General features: G+C 60.2%; 1 protein-coding gene across 9 annotated transcripts; it reads left to right on the top strand.

Annotated features, from left to right (window-relative positions):
- The first annotated feature begins 403 nt into the window (after positions 1-403).
- Positions 404-17,277, top strand: SLC44A2 (solute carrier family 44 member 2 (CTL2 blood group)). Of its 9 annotated transcripts, none has more exons than XM_087778069.1 (22): positions 404-562; positions 3,799-3,847; positions 3,932-4,005; positions 4,261-4,345; positions 4,686-4,770; positions 4,907-5,029; positions 5,148-5,208; positions 5,463-5,586; positions 6,182-6,265; positions 6,671-6,783; positions 6,982-7,113; positions 7,463-7,562; positions 7,705-7,797; positions 8,072-8,156; positions 8,481-8,743; positions 8,816-8,910; positions 9,399-9,502; positions 9,895-9,968; positions 10,199-10,269; positions 10,477-10,565; positions 10,962-11,046; positions 13,934-17,277. In XM_087778069.1, the coding sequence occupies exons 1-22, from the start codon at positions 517-519 to the stop codon at positions 14,038-14,040; spliced, it is 2,142 nt and encodes a 713-aa protein (XP_087634195.1). In that variant the 5' UTR covers positions 404-516; the 3' UTR covers positions 14,041-17,277. The 9 variants fall into 9 exon arrangements, with proteins under 9 accessions (XP_087634195.1, XP_087634193.1, XP_087634201.1 ...); XM_087778067.1 differs by lacking the exon at positions 13,934-17,277 and adding an exon at positions 11,525-13,924; XM_087778068.1 differs by lacking the exons at positions 404-562; positions 13,934-17,277 and adding exons at positions 1,471-2,371; positions 11,525-13,924.
- Positions 17,278-18,218: the final 941 nt, after the last annotated feature.

Genomic DNA, 18,218 nt, shown 5'->3' with positions numbered 1-18,218 from the left:
GGGTCCCTGCACCCCCGGATCCCCACCCTGGGGGGTCCCTGCACCCCCAGACCCCCAGATCCCCACCCTGGAGGGGTCCCTGCACCCCCGGATCCCCCACCCTGGGGGGTCCCTGCACCCCCAGACTCCCAGATCCCCACCCTGGAGGGGTCCCTGCACCCCCAGACCCCCGGATCCCCCACCCTGGGGGGGTCCCTGCACCCCCGGATCCCCCACCCTGGGGGGGGTCCCTGCACCCCCAGACCCCCAGATCCCCACCCTGGGGGGGGTCCCTGCACCCCCAGACCCCCATCCTGGGGGGGTCCCTGCCCCCCCGCCCCCCGGAGCCGCCAGCCGAGCCCAGCGGGGCGGGGCGGAGCGGCGGGGCCCGGCCCCGGGGCTGGGCCGGTGACCGGGGCCCGGAGCCGCCCCGCCCGCAGCCGCAGGCGCAGCGCCCGGGGGGGAACCGGCGGCGGCGGCGGCAGCGGGAGGAGCCGCCCGGAACGGCCCGGAGCCTCCCGGAGCCTCCGCCCCGCCATGGAGGACCCGGCCGCGGGCAGGAAGGACCCGGACGGCGCTTACGGTACCGGGGCCGGGCCCCCCCCCCCCTCCCCGGGGCTCCCCCCGCCTCCCCAGCCCCGGGCCCGGGCCCTCCGGGGGTCCCCGCACCCCCCCCCCCCCCGCCCGCTCGGGGTCCCCCGGGGGCTTGGGGGGCCCAGGGGTGCGGTGCTGCGGGACCCCCCGGGTTTAGGGACCCCCCGGGCTTGGGGACCCCGGGGCTTGGGGACTCCCAAGATTTTGGGCATCTCCAGGGTTTTGGGGACCCCAGGGCTTGGGAATCCCCAGGGCTTGGGGACCCCCCGGGTTTGGGACCCCCAGGGCTTGGGGACCCCCCGGGTTTGGCCGCCCCGCCCCCCCCGGCTTGGGAACCCCCAGGATTTGGGGTCTCCCAGATTTTGGGCACTTCCAGGGTTTTGGGGAACCCTCGGGCTTGGGGACCCCCGGGGTTTGGGGACCTTCAGGGCTTGGGCATCTCCAGGGTTTTGGGGACCCCCGGGGTTTGGTGACTCCCAGATTTTGGGCACCCCCAGGGTTTTGGGGAACCCCTGGGCTTGGGAACTGCCACATTTGGGGACCCCCAGGGTTTTGGGACACCCCCTGGTTTTGCGACCACCAGGCTTGGAGACCCCCCCAGGGTTTTGGGGCCACCGGGCTTGAGTGCACTCAGGTTTTGGGGACCCCTCCCCATATTTGGTGACCCCCTGGGATCCCCCCCCAAGCAGAGGCCGTGCCCTGCCTGGGGCTCCCAGCACCCCCTGCCCGCAGCAGGGGGGGCTTCGCCTGTGCCTGGGGGGCTGCGGGCTGTGCCGGGGGCGCCGGGAGCATCCCTCGGCTTCGGCACGCCTCGGCAGCCACCGGTGCCGGACCCCTCCCGGCGCCGTGCTGCGGCAGCCGGCGAGGGGACGGTCCCCGCTGTGGGGTGCAGGGGGCTCCTGGTGGAGCCGGGGGGCTGCTCCGGCCCCGGCGACGGGGGTTGCGGAGGAGGGGGATGCTGGAGCCGGCACCACGTCCCCTTCCCGGTGGGACCCGCGGCCTGGCCGCCACCGGATCCCCCCCGTACGTGGGGACGGCGGGGATGCCGCGTCCGTGCCAGTTCTCCCGGGCGGGGGGTCTGCCCAGCCCTCCCCAGCCTGGGCTTTTGTTCCCGAGCCGCTTCGGCGGGTGTAAATCCCGGCCGCCCTGACATCACCGGCAGCCTATGAGCGCCGGCAGCGACGCCGCGGTGCCGCCTGGCCTCGACCCTCCAAGCCGCGGCCGTGCCGGACGGCAGCGTGCTATTCCTGACCACGAGCCAGCGCGTCTGGCCGGTTATTTATTTATCGCCTAAATATAACCCTGGGGTGGGGATGGGAAGCTCGGCACCACCGGGAGCAGGGGCACCGGCGCCGGCGTCGCCAGCCTCATGCCCTTTGCCGGTTGAAACCGGTGACTCTTGCCGCCTGCCCACGCCTGCTCCTGGCCTTTTGTGCCAGGTTTGCCGGGCCCAGACCACCCCCCGGTGCTGGTGACCACCGCGCCACGTCGGCGGCTACCGGGCCCCACGGTGGTTCGTGGGAAGCCGGTGCCGCAGCCGGGGTTTTGCAGGGCTGGAGAAGTAGCCGGGCTCGGAGGGTCTCGGCGAAGCGGCTGCGCCTTTAAAGCCATGTTTGCGCACCGGAGGGTGGTTTTTTGGTGTGTTTAACTGGAGGCGGGCAACGGCACGCCCAGGGCGGCGCGTACGGCGAGGGCTGCGGTGCAGGGGCCACCGCGGGTCTGTGGCGGGCCGAAGGGGCCGAGGCGGGAGCGCTCGCCGGCATGGGGGGCCAGGGGGACAGCTACTACGGCCAGCACGGTAAGGCTTTGGCACCCGCTCACCGCAGCCGGCGGGGGTCCCGTGGGGGCTGCCGGGGGGCTCGGCCGGGGGTCGGGGGCACCGTCGGCCGCCGCTCGCCGCGACTCGGCGTGGAGGAAGTTAAACTCGAGCGATAAAGGAGGAAAAACAACCCCAAAATAGGAGGGGAAGGGGGGGGGGGGGAAAGGCAAACCAAAGCAAAACCAAAAGCAGCTGCGTCTTCGCCGCGTCGCTTTTCCCCCGGCCGCGGTGCCGGGGGGCCGCGGTGCTGGGGGGCCGCCCTCGCCGCGCGCCGGCATAACCAGCGCGACGGCGTCGCTGGCGCCGGCGGTTAATGCTTAACGACTGGGACAAACAGGTTCCCACGGTGGCGGTTTGTCACCGCGGCCGGCAGTCACTGCCCGAGCCGGCTGTCCCGGCCCTGGGGCTTTTTTTGGGGGGGTCCCAGGGGTTCAGTCGTTCCTTGGGGTCCCCCCACCCTGCAGCAGTGACCCCCCCCGCCCATGCCGGCGTTTTGGGGTGCAGGTTCTTGGAAAGGGCTGGGCAGGCGCTTGGCTGCTCCGCGGAGATTAGGGATGAGCCGGGACTGGGAGCTGGGCGCTGCGCGGGGAGCAAGCTGCCGGAGCCCCCCAAAATACCCTGAAGCAAATGTGTGCCCAGCATGGGGCTGCTCCGAGCCCCCCCAAAGCAGCCGTGTCCCTGCCATGGGGCTGCTCCGAGCCCCCCTAAAATGCACCCCGAAACAGCCGTGTCCCTGCCATGGGGCTGCTTTGGGCACCCCCAAAATGCACCCCAAAAAAGATGTGTCCCTGCCATGGGGCTGCTCTGAGCCCCCCAAAAGGCCCCCCCCAAAGCAGCCGCGTCCCCGGCACCGGCCAGCTCCCACGGTTGTGCCGGGGGCTCGCGCTGGCGCTGCCTTCGCTGGCTGAATTCCCACCCTAAAAATAAAGCAGGGGAAAAAGGACGGTGCCGTATCCGCGGGCGGGAGCCCAGCGCCACCGCGGGACCGAGGCGGGTCCCTCCGGTGAGCGCCGGCTGCGCGGGGGCTCTGCGGGACCCGAAACCCCTTGGGACCCCCCCGGCATCGCCGCTCCCAGCGCGGCTCTTTGGTGCTTCCGAGGGATTTTGGGTATCTTGGGCAGGCTCCCAGGAGCGGCAGGGAAGCGTTTTTGGAGGAAACCGTGTGGAAACGGGTTTTCCGAGGGGTAACTGTGTGCGCGCCTGGAAAGCAGAGGCACAGCTGGAGGGAAACGGCATCTGGAGATTATTGTCCTCCCGATTCCGCTTATCCCGAGGCTTTTAGTTCAAGCATTGCCCGCCCTCCGCTACTCCTTTTGCGTGCGGTGGGGAGAGGAGGATGAGGAGCTCCTTCCTCCCATTCCAGCCATCCCCCAAATTGTTTTTCCCTTCCTCCTTCGTCTCCGCAGGGACGCCGCAGAAATACGACCCGACTTTCAAAGGTCCCATCTACGACAGGTAAGAGAAGCCTCTCCGGCGGCGGCGGTTTCAGCGGCGCCGGGGTCCGTCGTGTGTCCCCAACGCCGCTCTTCCCGCTGGCAGGGGCTGCACCGACGTCCTCTGCTGCGTCCTGCTGGTCATCGCCATCGTGGGCTATGTGGTGGTGGGCGTCGTGGGTAAGTACCGGGGGGCTCCGCGCCCGTTTTCGCTGCGTCGCCAAGTTTTTGGCAATAGGGCAAAGCTTGGCTCGCCGCCGGCTCGCTGTCCGCACCGGCAAAACCCTGTGCCGAGGGGCGTTGCGCCCTCCTGCTCGTCCGGGTGGGGACGGGAGGGTCCCCGCGGGGGTCTCGTGAGCGGCGGGCGGGGGGAAACGAGGGGGCGAGGGCTGCGGGGGTAACCACAGCCGCGCTGTTCTGCCTCCCCCCGCTCAGCCTGGACCCACGGGGACCCCCGGAAGGTGATCTACCCCACCGACAGTCGCGGGCAGTTCTGCGGGCAGCAGGGAACCCCCAACGAGTACGTGTCCCGGCTCGGCGCCCCGGCATCATCGGAGAGACCGTAACCTCGGGGTGTCGCGCCCCGCGGCTCCGGGATGGGCGGCTCGCCCTGCCCGTGCTGCCTGCTCTCCTCTGGCTGCGGGGAGCGGCAGAGCCCCTGGGAGGTGCAGAAAAGCATCGTAGCAGCTTGCAGCTCCAGTTTTTGGGGGGGGTTTGGGGTTTTTTGGGACCCTCCACGCCGCGTGGGCCCCCTTCCCCTGGGCGCAGGGATGCGGGTGCTTCCCATCGCCTCTCCCAGGGCAGGCGGTTCCCTGAGCTGGGCTTTTTGTTCGTTTGTTTTTGCCTGGTTTGCTTTGCAGGAAGAAACCTTTCCTCTTTTACTTCGACATCGTGAAGTGCGCCAGCCCGCTGGTGCTGCTGGAGTTTCAGTGCCCGACCACCCAGGTACCGCTCCCGGCCCCGGGGTGCCATGCCGGGCACGGCTCCCCGGTGCTTTGCTTCTCCTCCGGTTTGCGGCGTCCCGGCGCCGGGGGCTCGCGCCTTCACGCGCGGCCCCTCCGTGTCCTCTTCTCCCATCCAGATCTGCGTCAGCAAATGCCCGGACCGGTACCTGACGTACCTGAGCGCCTACAGCTCCCGCACGCCCAACGAGCTGGAGTACTACCAGAACTTCTGCGTCCCCGAGTTCAAAAACCTGCAGAAGGTGGGTTGCAAGGAGCGCGGTGTCGGCGTTCGTCTGCCAGCCCCGGCGCTGCCGGCGTTCCCCGGCGCGGTAATTCCTTCCCAAACGGTTAACGTCCAGCTCGTCTGTCCCCATCCAGCCTCCCATCGAGGTGCTGAAGGACAGGGAGTGCCCGGCCATGATTATCCCCAGCACCCCACGTACGTCCGGAGGGCTAACGAGCTGCCATGAGCTGATTAACGAGCCCGCTCGCTTCCGTCGCGGTCGGGGGAAGCGGACGCTTCGCAGGCTGGCTGTCAGGATTTTTGGGGGGGATCGGAGGCTCCTGTTTGGGGTTTCGGGGGGTCCAGCGTAGGTCTGTGACCACGGGGAGCGGGGTTTGGCTCCTTTCCCCACGGGGGCTGGACAAGAGCGGCTGAGGTTTGCGACGCTGTTTCCCCCTCCGCTCTCCCAGTGGCGCGGCGCTGCTTCCCGGCCATCCGGGCCAAGAAGGGCGTCATCATGGTCGGCAACGAGACCACCTACGACGATGGCCATGGGCGCCGGAGGAACGTCACCGAGCTGCTGGAAGGGGCCAAGTGAGTCTCCGCAACCTTTGCGCCAGGCAGGCGCCGCGGTTCGCTGGTCGCTTCATCTTTGCCGGGGCGATCCCGAGAGCGAGCGCTTGCAGCGATAACAGCAACATGGCGGGTACGCAACCGTACCCGGGGGAGCCTCTTAATGAGCTGCTTCGTTATTGCTGCTTCATCCAGACGGGAAATGTTTGGGTTTCTCTGCTGGCACTTCTGCGCCGCGTTCGTTTACGGATTTATACCGCGGAAGGGCCTTGAAAGCCCCAGCACGGAGCCCTGGTCCTGTGTTTGCAAGAAATCCTGCCCCAAACCCCATATTCTGTGTTTTAAACAGGAGCTGGAAGAGGGGACGAAGGGGAAGCAGCGGGGTCAGCTTGAAGGAAAACAGTGCCAGGAAATCAGCCTCGCTCTTGTTGAATTTTCTTGTTTTCAGGGCGTCTGGCAGAGGCCCTTTGGCGGGGGAGGACAAGGGGCCATTGAGGCAGCGCCAGTACAGGCAGCGGGCGCGGGCAGAGCCTCGCTGGGGCTGAGCCCAGGCTGATGCTCCTCCGCTTCTTTCCCCCGGTTTCCGCTTCATTTCTGTTTTATTTTTGTATTCCAGAAAAGCCAACGTGGTCCTGGAAGCCAGACAACTGGCCATGAAGATCTTTGAAGATTACACGGTTTCCTGGTACTGGATAATAATGTGAGCAGGGGCCGAGCTGCGCGTTACGGCTGTCCTTTCCCGCGGGAAGGCAGCTGGACCGGAGCCCGCGAGGGCTGATGCTCCGCCGTGCCGGCCACGGCCTTGGTGCCGCGCTCGAACGTGGGGCAAAGCTCATGAATGACAAATTTTTTTCTTTTCCCCCGCCCCGGCCTTTGCATAATTTCCATTCAAACAAAACGCGAGATGGCGGAGGGTGTTTTGGAGCAGCTTTGCTCGGACCCTGCTCACGCTCCGTCCCCTCCACCATCAATGGTTCCCGTTTTTAAGGCTGCCCCGTCGTTAAAGCTTGAAAAAGGAGAGCGGAGAAGCTGGCCGATGGAGGAGAGCGGTGGGGAGGGGCTGGCGTCGCCTGGTTTTTGACGCGTTGCTGCCTTCCTCCCGCAGAGGCCTCGTGATCGCGATGGTGGCTAGCTTCATCTTCATCGTCCTGCTCCGCTTCCTGGCCGGGATCATGGTTTGGGTGATGATCGTGATGGTGATCCTGGTGCTGGGCTATGGTGAGCGCGAGTGGTTGGAGCTTCTCCCCGCTTTCCCCGGTTTCCTTTCCCTATCTTAGGTGGGATTTGCACAAAGAAAGTGTCCTGCCGGGTGTCTTCTATCTGAACGTCGGCATCGGTGGTGTTGAGCAGAGGCTGCCGGCATCTCGGTCTCCGCTTTTCAGTGCAAATAGGACAATTTTCTGCCTTTCACCGCAGGAATCTTCCACTGTTACATGGAATATGCGAAACTAAAAGGGGAAGCGGGTTCTGACGTCTCCCTGAAGGACCTGGGATTTCAGACAGACCTACGCGTCTACCTCCACCTGCGGCAGACGTGGCTGGCGTTCAGTGAGTCTCCGTCCTCTGGATGCAGGATGGGAGACGGGGGATGCGCCCCAGCCCCGGCCCCTTTGAGGGACAGGGCTTGGGAAGGGGCGAGCATGGAGCTTTGGGGTCTTCTCGGCCTCTCCGTGGCCCTTTGCAAGGGTTGAGGGAAGGCGGGTGGCTTTGCTTGGTGGCATCTCTGCCGCGGGACTGAGCTTACGGTCGGGGCTGCGACCACGTGAACCGCAGTGCCGGACGTCCCCTGAGGAGCGTTTGGTGCCAGACGGATCTGCTGGGGAAAGCAAAGGAGGATGGTGGCCGTCGGGCGCTGTCCGTGCCCTCGCGCTACCCGGGGCTCCCCTTCTCCTCCCAGTGATCATCCTGTGCATCATGGAGGTGGTGATCATCCTGCTGCTCATCTTCCTCCGCAAGAGGATCCTCATTGCCATCGCGCTCATCAGAGAGGCCAGCAGGTCCGGGTGTCCCCCGTCCCCGGCGGAGGTGACCGTTGTCACCTGTCGCGGTGGGAGGACTCGGGGACGGCCGGGCTCCGGCCGCCAAGGTCCTCCTGTCGCCGCGAGGGTTTTAACCGGGTTTTAACCATCTTCTCGGCAGGGCTGTTGGTCACATCATGTCGTCGCTGCTGTTCCCGTTGTGCACCTTCTTCCTGCTCTGTCTCTGCATCGCCTACTGGGCCAGCACCGCCGTGTATCCTTTCCTCTTCCTCTTCCTCTTCCCCGCGCCTCTGCTCCCGGGGAAGGAAGCTGCTCAGAAATCAAAGGTCTTCCAGGGCGCTGAGCATCTTACAGGATTAGTGACACGTCCGTTTGCGAAACCGCCAGCCTGTCTCTAAGTTTGACTTTCAAATTAAAACCCAACGTCGAATAGCGATCGCAGGAGGCTGGCGAGAGCAAAACTGAGTTAGATACGCCGAGGATTCGGGTTTGGGGTTTGCAAAATCTCCTTAACTGTTGCTCTGCAGTTTCCTCTCCACCTCCAACGAGGCGGTCTATAAGGTGTTTAACGAGACGGCGTGCCAGTTTTCTGGGCAGACCTGCAAACCGGAGGTGAGGGCGTTGGGAAACTCATACAAATGCTATGCTTCATCTGTCAGAGATAAGATTGTTTCGTACATGGAAAACATCCTGGTGGCTATTTGAGCCTGCGAGCTCTTCCAAGTGAAGTTCCGCCTTTCTGAACTCATTTACGTCATGCCGTTATTTTTCTTCAAGCTGTTGTGTGCGCAAAGCTGACTTTTCGGTCTGAGCAAGCGAAAAATTAAGCAGGATCTGTCTTCTGAAAGTCGAGATTGCTTTGAGTTGAGCGAAAGATGCTGTCCTGCGGCGCGTCTCCAGCCGCCGCAGTGCGTGAGTGTCTGCTCTCCTCTCTAGACCTTCAACACGAGCAACGTCACCAAGCTGTGCCCCGACGCCCAGTGCCTCTTCGCGTTCTACGGGGGCGAGTCGGCGTACCACAAGTATCTCATCGTCCTCCAGTTCTTCAACGTCTTCATGTTCTTCTGGCTCGCCAACTTCGTGATCGCGCTGGGCCAGGTGACGCTGGCGGGGGCCTTCGCGTCGTACTACTGGGCCTTCAAGAAACCCGATGACATGCCCGCCTTCCCCCTCTTCTCCGCCTTCGGCCGCGCACTCCGGTACGTCCCTCTCGAGGAGGGCTCGCGAGCTTCTTGAGGTTGTCCCCTTCTAACTGGAGGGGTCTTTCCCAGGTACCACACCGGCTCGCTCGCCTTCGGATCTCTGATCCTCGCCATCGTCCAAGTCATCAGGGTCACCCTGGAGTATCTGGACCACAGGTTAAAAGGTACCGAAGCTGGAATGGCGAATGAGGTTGGCTTCTTCCGTGTTCCTTGGTGCCAGAGCTTGTGGCTAACGTCCAGGGGAATAATTTCAGTATTTCGGTGGAGAATCGAGATTTTCCTTGCAGGATCGCGTAGTCGTCTCTTCCTCCAAGAGACGTTTCACGGGGCGGGAGCCGAGGGATGCGCCGCGGTTGCCGGGCTAAGTCAGCTGGTGCTGGGTCTCTGTGCGGGTGTCGGGGAAGTCTGCGCCTGGCCGTCCGACGCTATCGATCGTGAAATGTAAACAGCGAGCAGAAGCGTGGGAAGAGCGTGCGCGGCTCATCCTGCTGTCTGCAGCAGTATCAGCCTCCCAGGGAGGCTGAAAACGGGGCGTAGCGGGGGAGGCTGTGACAGGGCAGCGGGACGTCTCATTAGGGACCTTGAAGTTGCTTCTGGAAGAGAAGGCGTCTCTCGGTTTGGCTGCTCACCCTCTCCCATGGCGTTCCTCCAGCTGCAGATAATAAGTTTGCCAAGTTCCTCCTGAGCTGCCTGAAGTGCTGCTTCTGGTGCCTGGAAAAATTCATCAAATTCCTCAACAGAAACGCGTACATCATGGTAAGAGTCTCCCGGCGTTGACGCCCAAAGGGTCGTGACTACGGTGGCGGGGGTCTCGGCACACTTGGAGATTTCTTTGGGTGGCTGTTGAGAACCGTGTCTGCCGGCGTCATGGGAAAACGAAGGTTTTCAGCGTTTCCCAGCCGTTTCGCTGGAAAGCCTTGACCGCAAGCCGTGTCGCTTTGACTTTGGAGGGACCTTCTCGGAGACACCAGGGTGGGGGGATTCAGCTCTCGGCGTCCGCGATGTCAGTGGATGAAGAAGCACTTCCAGGCGGGGATTTATCCGGGTTTTACTCAAAGATGGGATGAATTGCGCCCTCTTCTTAGCGGTGAATTCAGCGCGGCTCCATTTCTCTCTTCCCTGCCCCTTTTTTCCGGGACCCCCTCTAGATCGCCATCTACGGCACCAACTTCTGCACCTCCGCCCGCAACGCGTTCTTCCTGCTGATGAGGAACATCATTAGGTGAGATGCTGGTGGGGGCGAGGGCTCTGCTCCCGACAGCAGGCTTGGTGATTTCCAAGTCCTTCTCGCTGCCAAAGATCAGCCCTGATCTGCCCGCCCTGTTTTCAGGCTTTCGCGGCGTTTTATGCCATATTTGCAACGCGTGTGCGCATTGGCCGCCTCCTCCCACGCTTCCTTCTGAATTCGGGGTGGGGAGCAGATGCGAATGCCCGTCTCTCTCTTGTTTGCAGGGTGGCCGTTTTAGATAAAGTCACGGATTTCCTCTTCTTCCTCGGTAAACTCCTCATCGTGGGAAGCGTCGGTAAGTGCTGGGGACTGGAAGTTTCTCCTTGGGGTGTACGGCTGCTGTAGGCTTTTGTAGCTGGTTACGCCTTCCCAAAACCTCCGCTCTCTTCGCTCCTCCCGTGAAACCCTTCCTTTCCGTCCCGTTTTACATCTTCCCTGCACCCATTTGCTGCCTTTCTTCTGCCCTGCCTCCCCCAGCAGTTTCCATCGTTTGCTTTTCCAGGAATCCTTGCCTTCTTTTTCTTCACCCACCGGATAAAGCTGGTCCAAGACACAGCGCCGCCCCTGAATTACTACTGGGTCCCTATTCTGGTGAGCTGCTTTCTCGTCTTTTGCTGAATTTAGAAGTGACGGAAGGAGATCCTGGACACAAATGCCTTAAAAACACCCCTGCGTCGCTGCTTCTGAAGGACCTTCTTTGTTGAAGGTGTTTTCTCCGTCCCCGTCGAAATAAGCCCTTTGTTTCGGCTGGCCGCGAAGAGGCGTCTCGCCCTTCCCGTGCTGCCCAGATTGGCCTCCGTCCACCGTCGTCGCTGAGGCCTTTTGTCCTGAATCGGGCTGGTCTGAACAGTCCTGCCCTGTTCGCTTCTCCTCCTTTCCCTGGGGAATTTGGGATTCAGCAGGTTTCCTCCCCCCCGCCGAGGGACTGGGGCTTTGCGCTCTTTGCAGATGCCAGGTCGCGGCGTGACCACACGATTTCTCTTTCAGACGGTGATCGTGGGCTCCTACCTCATCGCCCACGGGTTCTTCAGCGTGTACGGCATGTGCGTGGACACCCTCTTCCTCTGCTTCTGTAAGTGTCTGGCTCGGAGGGTCCGTGTCCCGCTGGGCAGGAGTTTGTGGTAGCAAAACCTTCCTCCCTTTGGGGCCGAACCCCAGAGTCGTCCAGATTTGGGGTTTGCTCCAAATTCCCGTGGCCTCTCTGCGTGGTTTTCTCCCGCTTTTTCCTCTACCAACTCCCACCTGCCTTCTTACCGGCATCTGCTTTCCCCCTGCCTGCTGGCAACGGAAACCCACAGCCTGTCCTTGGGCCTCCTGCGGTCTCTCTTGGTCTTTCTGTTTTGGTGCTTTGGTCTTGGTGGAACCTAACTGCAACTAACTTCAATTTTCCTTTTTTTTTTTTTCTTTTTCCCTTCTTTTTTCCTCCCTCTCCCCCTCGTGTCTCTCTTCACATGTTCTCCATCCTTCATCTCTGCCTTGCCTCTCCCCGGCTCTTCCGCTATTTTCCACTCTTCCCCGTCACGGCCGCTTCTTCCTGGGGTTGCGAAAAGGTGAAGATCTGGAGAGGAACGATGGATCTCCCGAGAGGCCTTACTACATGTCCCCTGAGCTGAGTGAGATCCTGCTGAAGGGGAACCTAGAGCCTTCCAAAAGCGCCGATAGCCAAGGCTAGGGGCTGGCCCCGGGAGGAAGGCTGCGTGCCCGGGGGGGCCGCGGGACGCTCTCGGCCCCCCAGCCCAAGCAGCGTTCTCCTCAGCCCGCGCGGGGCAGCCCCGGTGCAAACCTTTCCCCTGGATGTCCTTCAAAGCCGTGAGGGTAGAGGGGATGGCGATTCCTCAGTGCCCGACGCTTATCAAATCCACCTTCCTGCCCAATAATGAACAGTCTTGTATCGAGAGAACAAACCTAGAGTGTCACCTAGAGTTAATCTGGGGTCCCACGCGTCCGGTAGCGCCCGGCGAGGAGCGCTCCGCTCCGGCGAGCGGCTGGGAAGCGGCCGGGCGCGCACGGGTGCCGATATATAGCTGCGTTTCGCGTTGAAGCGGAGATCTTTTGTTCCTAACCGCCAGCTGCGAAAAGGTCGGGAGAGCTGCTCTGCTGGCAGGAGGTAGCTCGCGTTGCAGGACGGTGGTTTGTGGAACGGGCCGAGTGGGTTCCGCAGCCTGAAAACTGGTCTCTCTGCGCTTTCCGCCTTGTTCTGCCCCCAGCAAAGTGCAACGAGCCTCTTTCCTCGCCCGCTCTTTCTATGCAAAACCGGGCTGGCGCACTTAAGATTTCTTTGTGAGATTGCAGGTCTTTTGCTTTTAAGTCTGTTGCAGGAGCAGCGCCTTTGTTGCGAAACAGAGCTCGCCCTTTTCACAGCCGAAAACTCCGTTTCCTCGCGCCGTCGGTTTAGGGAAGGCGAAAAGAGCCGTCGCCGGCTGCAAGCCGTTAAAACTCAGAGGGCTTTTACTCGCAGCATCCCTCGTTTAAAATGGTGTCTCTTGCTGGTTGCGCAGAGGTTTAATCGCTGCAGGGAGGTGGTGGCTCGTCCTGGGAGCTGCCTGACGGGCTCTGCCTTTTCCCCGCCGAGGTGGTTGAGTTGATGGTTTGGCTTCTGCCTGGTCCGAGCTCCTCGGGACGGAGGAGCTGGGGCTGTAACGACTTTCCACGCTAACGCGGAGCGTAGGTGGCGGCGCTTGCCGTACAGGCCTGCAGGCTGGGGTGGCTGTGGGAAGGAATAGGGAGCCTGCGTGGAAGGCGAGTCCCCAGGCCGGCTCCGGCGACTCTGAATTGCCGCGGGTCCCTCGAGGGAAGGCGATGTCCGGAGGAGCGGCGCGAGCATCCCTGACGGGCTGGACGGCCACAGGGAAGGAGCGCGTTGCGCTGGCGGGTGTTACACCGGGGACGTATCACCGCGTCACTACGGCCAGGGAAACGAGACCAAAAAAGTCAGAGGTGTGACGGGGAGGCAGCTGGTGAGGGTTACGGCCCCGAGAGAAACAACAGCCAAAGACGGGCTGGGTCCTCGCCGTGTTTTCTCCCCTTGATAGCGCAGAAATGATGAAGATTTAAAAGAACGCCATTCTGGCTGCACGCAGCCCGGGTCGCGCGGCCAGATCTCCTGTTACAAATCCTCACGCAGACAGAGCGTCCCGTCTTTTGAGTCATGCCCTCTTAGGACAAAGCCGCAGTGTTAACGCTCGTGTTTCCATCACAGAGAAATACTGAAATCCCTCTCAAAATATCCCAGGGCGCTTTCGCCCGACTCCGAAGCTGGTGCTTTGTGGGTTTGTTTGGCTTTGGGTTTTTTTTTTCGGTGGCTGTGATTTTCCTACCGCTTCTTGTTGGCGCAGCTGCTTTGCTTTGAACGGCGAGAGGCCGAGCGGCGTGTTCGGTGCTGGGAATACACCTAATGATTATGTATGCATGGCGTGTTGACAAGGGTGTTGCGAATACCGAGCGAAATTGCTTTGCGCTCGCGTCATGAGCCGTTTTGGCTGCACAAAGAGCAGGGAGAGCCGCGCTGCCTGGCTCCTTAGCGGAGGGGAACCGCGCTCCCGGCCGGCAGGGCTCGAGGTCGCGGAGGAGACCTCTTTTCCTACGGCGCTGTTAAACTTTCCCGCTGCCCCCCTGAAAAAAAAAAAACAAAAAAACACCCAAACCTCTGCTTTCTTCTAAATAATAGCAGTCCGTTTCCGGAGCACAGTGCTCCCCGTAAAATGGGAGAGGTGCGACCGCGGTGGTTTGTGCTGCTGGGGGCATTTAGCTGTGAGGCAGGGAGAAAATCCCCCCCGCCCGCCCGCGACGAGGCGAAAGGCTTTTGTTTCTAGCAAAGATAATTGTCGGACGAGCAGGAGGGCTGCTCCTCCAGCATCTCTCTGCCCTTAGGCTCCTCGCTGCCTCTGCCGTGACTCTGCCACGCCAACCTCTGTGTCTGTCCCCCCCACTGCTGCGCGGGGCGGGGGTTCTCTTTGCAGTGGAAGACCTGGAGCGTAACGACGGTTCGGCCGAAAAGCCTTACTTTATGTCGCCCGACCTGAAAAAGCTCCTGAAGAAGACGAACAAAGGTCAGTCGGACGCCTAGAGCCTGCCCTCGTCCTTTCCGCGCCTCCTCTTCCCGTTCCCGCTTCGGGAGCAGAGCTGCAGGATAACGCCCGGCGCTCAGCGTCGTTTGTCCCACGTGGAAATCTCGTTAACGAACCTGAACCGCCGTCTCCCTCGCCCCTGCGGCGGGCAACGGGCCATTGTTAACGATTCAACCTTAAATCGTCGGGGCTGCTAAACGAAGACCGCTCTAGCGTGTCCGCTTCCGCAGAGCTCGTCGCAGCTAACGTCCCGTTGGTCCCCAGCCAGCTCAAATACTGAGCTGGGGAGTTCCCGGCCGAATCCTGCCAGCTAAGGTGCTGCTAAAAGCAGCGGGGAGATGGTTCCGACACAGGGCAAAGTTCCGTCTTCCGGGTCGTCGACCGACACCAAAATGAGTTTAATTGGATTTCATAGTTTTATTTTATACCGGTAAAAAAAGACGATGTTACCTTCAGGTCAGCCGCGTTCGGCCGTCCCTCAGCGCTCGGGTGAATCCAGGCGCTGCGGTGACCGGCGAACGCGCTGGCGGGTTTAAGCAGCTCCTCGACTTGGGTTTTATTTGCAGCCTCCCCCCCGCCCCCCAAATATCTTATTGCCGTTGTCGATTCCCACCCAGAGAGCTGAAACGCGCTGAAATGGCCTCGCTTCTCTTGCCACCTTTTGGAGACGCCCGGCTTTGGGGTCGTGCTGAGCACATTTAGAATTAATTCATTTAGGAAAATGCTCATTAGCGTTGGGGTGAAGGGGGAGGGACGTGAGGGGTTAACGAGCAGGACTCGGGCATTAGCGCCGTGCCGGGTATCCCGCTCAACCAGGGGGTTGTGTTTGGATGCAACCCGGGACGGACAGACGGACGGACGCTCTGTACAGTTATTGCATCTTTCTAGGACTGACAGCTTCTACCGATTCCTCCCCAAAACATCCTGCATTATATCTTAAATATAACTTACAGCAAAGCCTTCCCTAACTGTCGAACAAAACGCTTTGCCTGCGTGACGAATTTAGGAAGACCCCACCTGCGGGCGTGGGAAAGGAGCGATGTATATAGCTTTCTCTCTCTTTTTTAGTTACTATTAGGTCTTAATTATTAGGTAAAATAATAATATTTTAAGCAAACCAAATGACAAACAACAGGTTGCCTTACGTCCTTAGATGCCGCGGCGTCGCCTGGACTTGTAGCCGGCTGCCGTTTCTAACGGGAAGGTCCAGACCGTTGGCGCAGCTCCTGTCAGGAGAAAAAGGGGAGGTTTTAGAGAAATAGCTTAAAGGGGGTTCAATGTCCCTAAGATACAACTATGAAACTGAAAATTTAACAAAATCAAAGCACCTCCTCTGATAGGCGCAGCTGCTGAAGTGTCCGTTGCGCAAGAGGAGGCTCGCCCGGGCACGGTCACCGCCACAAATCGTACGGTTTTGTGCTTTAATTTGTTTAACAATAAACGCGCTGAGGCTTTGGAGGACAATTCAGCTGCCAGAGCACGGGGGGCCAGCGGCCGCGGGAGGCTCTGGGGGTCACACGCCTGCCTTAAAACACGCAAACCCTCTTTATCGCAGACGTTTGCTTAGCCACGTTCAATTTGGGCCGAAAGATATCTTTTGCTTCTTTTCTACCTACTTCTTAGATCCCTGTAGTATTTTTGTAAGATACGAGGAATGTTTTCTATCTGAATTATTCAATGGTTTGGGGGTTTTGTATATTTTGCATTTAACAGTTGTTTCAGTTCTGTAGCCGCTATTTCCATCTCTCCCAGCACCGTTTTTGTGACAGATTTTGAAATATCTACCTGGCAGCACGCGGAGACGTGACTGCCCTGGCCCAGGGCGGCGCAGCGCCGCTGACGTCTCCCCAAGCCGACGGCGGGCGTAGATCTGCGCTGGCTGGAACCAAACGCCATCCTTTCTCTAAAGCGCCTTTCGCCTCGCGTCTCGATGTAGCCGATCCAGTCCTCGGGGGCAGAGCTAGAAAGAAAAGGGAAAGGGAAAAGGGAAAGGTAAGGCTAAAAAGGCGAAGGGAAAGGTAAGGCTGGAAAGGCGGAGGGAAAGGGAAAAGGGAAAGGTAAGGCTAAAAAGGCGGAGGGAAAGGGAAAAAGAAAAGGTAAAACTTTTCTGAAAATAAAAAGCTAAAAAAAAGGTAAAAAAGAGGAGAATCCTCTTTTTTGGGATAGGGGTAAGTGGGAATAATTAAGGGACTACTTCGGGGGATATACTCAGTTTACAGCTATACCAGCACCTACAAGAAAACATTTTCTGCAGCTTGATGCTGGTCCTGAATGATTTTAATTTTTTCCTCTCCCATCCTCGTGGAGGTTTTGAGGTGGTTTGTCTTATTTCCTCTTTGAGATTGTTGTGTTGAGGGTACGTTTACTCTCGCTCCTCGACTTCAGCTCTTCTCTTTTTATATCAAGACGCTTTGGTTGTGGAAACGCCGTCTGAAATAGCGGAGGACCGTCAGTAGCTCGATTTATTTGCATAAACAGCCAATATACAGCAGAGATTTTTAGGTCTGGAAATACAAATGTTGAAATAGAGAATAAATTTAGCGAAGCGTGTTCTTTGGGCCGCGGGGCTGGCTCCGCTGCGTTCCGTCAACTCGGTATTTGAGGAGCAGAATTAGGGATTCCTATTTCCAAAAAGCCGAAGCAGCAGCCGGCTTTTCAAAGCGGAAAACTCCAGGCGCCGCGCTCGCCGAGAGCTTCGGAAAGCAGAGAGGCAAATCTTCCAGTAAATAAGGGGTTTTTGGGAAAAAATGGGAGCCGCTCAGGCGAGGGCAGCTCTCCGGCGGGATTTTAGCGTCCGGAAAGGCTTCGCTGCGTGACTTGGGTTCTTTCTGCAAGCGTGGACTGATCCGTGCGCTTGGAGCGTGTCTCCCGTGTAAAGCTGTGTCCTCGAAGGCATTAATTTGTCCGTCTTTAGGAGTAACCACGCTCTTTTCTGTATTGAGATGCAACTTTTGTCCCCGTAAACCACGCATGCTCCAAATCGTTCCCTGAATCGGGCCAGGGCAAGTGAAAAAAAACCTAAAAAAAAAAGCTAAAAACTGCAGGGCTGATGTTCTACCAAAAAAAAATCCTTCTGTTTTAATGTATTTCTGAGGCATTAACTGCTCCTACTATGCACCGGGGCTCCTACGCAAGGACGTACCTCCGGCGGGAGCATCCGCGCGCGGTCCCCGTGTCGCGTGTGACGGTTCCATCAATGTCAGCGTCGCAACCACAAATAAAAGTGCCTGTTTGGACCTCGCTTCCGCCGCGCGCTTCCTTCTGACCTCACGGCGAAGCCTCTACCAAATTCTCCGCAGCCCTTCGGAGAGGGCTTGGGGGCGGAGGGGACCCCTGGGGAGCCGCCGGTCCAACCGCGCTCGTTCGTTCCTCTTCGTTGTGGTTTCTGCTCGGCTCCGCCGCGTTTTTCTGCCCGGCGACGCAGAACATCTGGAGACGGAGCAGAGCGTGACGGCGCTTGTGACGGATACAGCTGGCTTTCGCCCCAAAAATGGGCCGTTACAGCTTGTTTCAGCGCACACCTGAATGCTCCGCTTCCTATTTTCAGAGCTTGGGGCTTCACTGACTTTGTTTTTTTTTGACGAAGTACAAGGTATCGTCAAACCATCCCTGACACACTGAAGACGGCGATGTCCAGCAGAGGGTTAATTGGGTTTTTTTTTAAGGAGCGAGTGTTCATTTGGACACTGACAATCATTTAATTTCATACTCGAGTTCAACAAAGGCAAAAGCCGCCTTTGAGATCGTTCCCCTTCTACGTTACAGCGGGAGACGGAACTTGCCAACGAGCCCAGGGGCTCATCCTGCACCCCACCGCTCTCGGGAGCTTGATGCCAGGTTAATTAGTACGTGGCGAGGTTGTTCATCTCTTCCCCGTCTGGCTGCCAAGACCGTTAGCGCTCTAACGAGTTAGGCCAGGAGCCGGGGCCGCGGCGGGGTGGCACCCTCTGCCGCCGCACCAACACATCGCAGGCAGCGGCTCGGTGGAAGGTGACAAACGCCCACCGGCGTCCCCTGCGCCGGGGCCTACAGGACTCGTGCCCTGCTATAGATCGACCCTATATCGCAGCGACTCGTGTCCGTCCATGTGGGACGGGGGGGTCTTGGCCAAACCCTGCTCTTGGCTCCCAAAGGGCTCGCCTCCGCAGCCGGCAGCCGGCCCACGGCCCCCTCCGAG

Source organism: Nipponia nippon, unplaced genomic scaffold (genome assembly GCF_047370975.1).
Source record: "Nipponia nippon isolate SJK-2023a ecotype South Korea unplaced genomic scaffold, ASM4737097v1 scaffold_42, whole genome shotgun sequence".
Taxonomy (NCBI): domain Eukaryota; kingdom Metazoa; phylum Chordata; class Aves; order Pelecaniformes; family Threskiornithidae; genus Nipponia; species Nipponia nippon.
Note: the sequence above shows the minus strand (reverse complement) of the source record. Positions and strands in the feature narration are given on the sequence as shown.

Coding starts and splice junctions, on each gene's coding strand:
- SLC44A2 (XM_087778067.1), top strand. CDS start 517: ATGGAGGACCCGGCCGCGGGCAGGAAGGACCCGGACGGCGCTTACG. Junction 8,911..9,398: donor TCTGGACCACAGGTTAAAAG/GTACCGAAGCTG, acceptor GCGTTCCTCCAG/CTGCAGATAATAAGTTTGCC. Junction 9,969..10,198: donor CTGATGAGGAACATCATTAG/GTGAGATGCTGG, acceptor TCTTGTTTGCAG/GGTGGCCGTTTTAGATAAAG.